Below are 3,565 nucleotides of genomic sequence, written 5' to 3'. Positions count from 1 at the left end.
CACAAGACTGTATTGTTTACTATGGCAGCCAAGGTTCACAAGGACTGTATTGTTTACTATGGATCCAGGTCTACAAGACTGTATTGTTTACTATGGCAGCCAGGTCACAAGACTGTATTGTTTACTATGGCGCCAGTCACAAGACTGTTTATTGTACTATACTCTCAAATCTTATAAACTCCTTGTTAAAGGGAAATGTGCCTCCCTCCTCATTGGTTAAAGGGAATGTGATCTCCCTCCTCGTTGGTTAAAGGGAATGTGATCTCCCTCCTCGTTGGTTAAAGGGAAGTGAGCTACCTCCTCGTTGGTAAAGGAATGTGAGCCCCCTCCTCGTTGGTTAAAAGGGAATGTGACCTCCCTCTTGTTGGTTAAAGGGAATGTGACCTCCCTCCTCGTTGGTTAAAGGGAATGTGATCTCCCTCCTCGTTGGTTAAGGAATGTGAGCTCCCTCCTCGTTGGTTAAAAGAGAATGTGAGCCCCCTCCTCAGCCATAGCATGGCTACAGGGTCATCAGAGAGGTCAGAGCAGAGCAAACACAGGCCTTTGTCTTAGGAGAACATATCAATACTTTGTTACTCTGAAAGTCTAATCCCTCCTGCACACAGTCTTTAATCAACCCTCTAGATTTCTTGCTCACTTCCTCGTAATCAGATCATCATAACCACTAACATACCACAGACCAGGGACGTGTTGTACCAAGGAGCAGGTGGGGACAGGTTCGTCTGTGTGCAGTGAGTCTGGAGGGGAGGAGGGCTGGAGGTCTGGAGGTCTGGGGTTCGGAGGCTGGAGGTCTGGAGGCTGGAGAGATCGAGGGGTGGTGGACTAGAGGCTGGGACTGGAGGGCTGGTGGGGCTGGAGGGCTGGTGGGCCTGGTGGACTAGAGGGCTGGTGGACTGGAGGGCTGGTAGGCTGTGGACTGAGGGCTGGTGGGCTGGAGGGATGGAGGGCTGGTGGACTAGAGGGCTGGAGGGCTGGTGGGCTGGAGGGCTGGTGGACTAGAGGTCTGGAGGGCTGGAGGGCTGGTGGCTAGAGGGCTGGTGGCTTGGTGGACTAGAGGGCTGGAGGGCTGGAGGCTGGTGGGCTGGAGGCTGGTGGACTGAGGTCTGAGGGCTGGTGGGCTGGAGGGCTGGTGACTAGAGGTCTGGAGGGCTGGGGGCTGGTGGACTGGTGGCTGTGGTGGAGGCTGGGGCTGGAGGCTGGTGGACTAGAGGTCTGGAGGGCTGGAGGGCTGTGGGCTGGAGGCTGGTGGACTTAGAGGTCTGGAGGGCTGGAGGGCTGGTGGACTAGGGGCTGGTGGGCTGGTGGACTAGAGGGCTGGAGGGCTGGAGGGCTGGTGGCCTGGAGGGCTGGTGGACTAGGAGGTCTGGAGGGCTTGGAGGTGGTGGACTAGAGGGCTGGTGGGCTGGTGGACTAGAGGCTGGAGGGAATGGAGGGCTGGAGGGATGGTGGGCTGGGATGGCTGGGACTAGAGGGCTGGTGGACTGGAGGGCTGGGTGGACTAGAGGGCTGGTGGGCCTGGAGGGCTGGTGGGCTGGAGGGCTGGTGGGCTGGAGGGTCTGGTGGACTAGAGGTCTGGTTGGGCTGGAGGGCTGGTGGGCTGGTGGACTAGAGGGCTGGAGGGATGGAGGTGGAGGGCTGTGGGGCTGAGGGCTGGTGGCAGGGCTGGTGTGGACTGGAGGGCTGGTGGGCTGGAGGGATGGCAGGGTGGTGAGCTGGATGGGCTGGTGGGCTGGGGGATGGAGGGCTGGGATGGGACTGGAGGTCTGGTGTGCTGGAGGCTGGAATGGATTGGTGGGTGGAGGTCTGGAGGTCTGGAGGGCTGGAGGGCTGGTGGCTGGGGGTGGTTGGGGAGCTGGTCAGTCTGGAGGGCTGGTTGGGCTGGAGGGCTGGAGGCTGCATCCCAACATACTCACATTGTACCCCTAAATAGTGCACTACTAATCATGCAGTCGCTCAAAGCATATGGTACGATTTTGAGACACGAGGCCTAACCACAATAGTTTAGGCCTGTCTCTCTCTCTCTCTCTCTTCCTCTCCCCCTCTCTCTCTCTCCCTCTCCTCTCTCTCCCTCTCTCTCCCTCTCTCCGTCTTTCTCTCTCTCTCTCTCATCTCTCTCTTCTCCTCTCTCTCTCTCTCTCTCTCTCTCTCTCTCTCTCTCTCTCATCTCTCTCTCTCTTCCCCTTTCCCTCCTCCGTCTCTTCTCTCTCTCTTCTCTCGCTCCTCTCGCTCTCTCGCTCTCTCTCCCTCTCTCTCCCCCTCTCTCCCCCTCTCTCTCTCTCTTCTTCCTCTCTTCTCCTCCTCTCTCTCTCTTCTCTTCTCTCTCTTCTCTCTCTCTCTCTCTCTCCCTCTCTCTCCTCTCTCCCGTCTCTCTCTCTCTCTCTCTCCTCTCTCTCTCTCTTCTCCTCTCTCCTCTCTTCCTCTCTCTCTCTCTCTCTCTCTCTCTCTCTCTCTCTCTCTCTCTCTCCTCTCTCCTTCTCTCCGCCTCTTCTCTCCTTCTCCTCTTTCCCCCTCTCTCCCTCTCCGCTCTCTTCTCTCTCTCAAAACATGTGAAGGATTGTAAGTGTAAACCAGTAAACCAAAATTGGTTCTGTGAAAGTCCCGGAACATTTGATAGATTTTGGCTAATGTTCTCATAATGCTAAAACTGTCCAGTCGTGCTGATGATTATAGAATGTTTGCTTGATGTTTCAAGAACGTTCCTAGAGCACATTTAATCTTCAACAGTTCCAAAATGTTTATTTAGTTTGTGGGAACATTGGAGCATTTGACAAGTACAAACAATTCAGAGTTTCCTAGTTCTGACTAGCACATACAGTGGGCCAAAAAAGTATTTAGTCAGCCACCAATTGTGCAAGTTCTCCCACTTAAAAAGATGAGAGAGGCCTGTAATTTTTCATCATAGCTACACTTCAACTATGACAGACAAAATGAGGAAAAATAAATCCAGAAAATCACTGTAGGATTTAAAATGTATTTTATTTATCCCCTTTTCTCCCAATTTTCGTGGTGTCCAATCGCTAGTAATTACTATCTTGTCTCATCGCTAACAATCCCGTACGGGCTCGGGAGAGACGAAGGTCGAAAGCCACGCGTCCTCCGAAGCACAACCCAACCAAGCCGCACTGCTTCTTAACACAGCGCGCCTCCAACCCGGAAGCCAGCCGCACCAATGTGTCGGAGGAAACACAGTGCACCTGGCCCCCTTGGTTAGCGCGCACTGCGCCCGGCCCGCCACAGGAGTCGCTGGAGCGCGATGAGACAAGGATATCCCTACCGGCTAAACCCTCCCTAACCCGGACGACGCTAGGCCAATTGTGCGTCGCCCCACAGACCTCCCGGTCGCGGCCGGCTGCGACAGAGCCTGGGCGCGAACCCGGAGACTCTGGTGGAGCAGCTAGCACTGCGATGCAGTGCCTAGACCACTGCGCCACCGCGGAGGCCCACATTGTAGGATTTTTTATGAATTTATTTGCAATTATGGTGGAAAATAAGTATTTGGTCACCTACAAACAAGCAGATTTCTGGCTCTCACAGACCTGTAACTTCTTCTTTAAGAGGCTCCTCT

At 54.6% G+C, this 3,565-nt stretch overlaps 1 protein-coding gene across 1 annotated transcript; it reads right to left on the bottom strand.

The window, feature by feature from the left end:
• Nucleotides 1–1,283: 1,283 nt before the first annotated feature.
• Nucleotides 1,284–3,446, bottom strand: LOC139024696 (splicing factor 3A subunit 2-like). Its single transcript, XM_070439593.1, has 2 exons — nucleotides 3,333–3,446; nucleotides 1,284–1,778 (listed from the first exon to the last, which is right to left on the bottom strand). Exons 1-2 carry the CDS (start codon nucleotides 3,444–3,446, stop codon nucleotides 1,284–1,286), a joined length of 609 nt encoding a protein of 202 aa, XP_070295694.1.
• Between the last annotated feature and the right edge of the window lie 119 nt (nucleotides 3,447–3,565).

The sequence above is a fragment of the Salvelinus sp. IW2-2015 genome, unplaced genomic scaffold (assembly GCF_002910315.2).
Source record: "Salvelinus sp. IW2-2015 unplaced genomic scaffold, ASM291031v2 Un_scaffold1795, whole genome shotgun sequence".
Taxonomy (NCBI): Eukaryota; Metazoa; Chordata; class Actinopteri; order Salmoniformes; family Salmonidae; genus Salvelinus; species Salvelinus sp. IW2-2015.
Note: the sequence above shows the minus strand (reverse complement) of the source record. Positions and strands in the feature narration are given on the sequence as shown.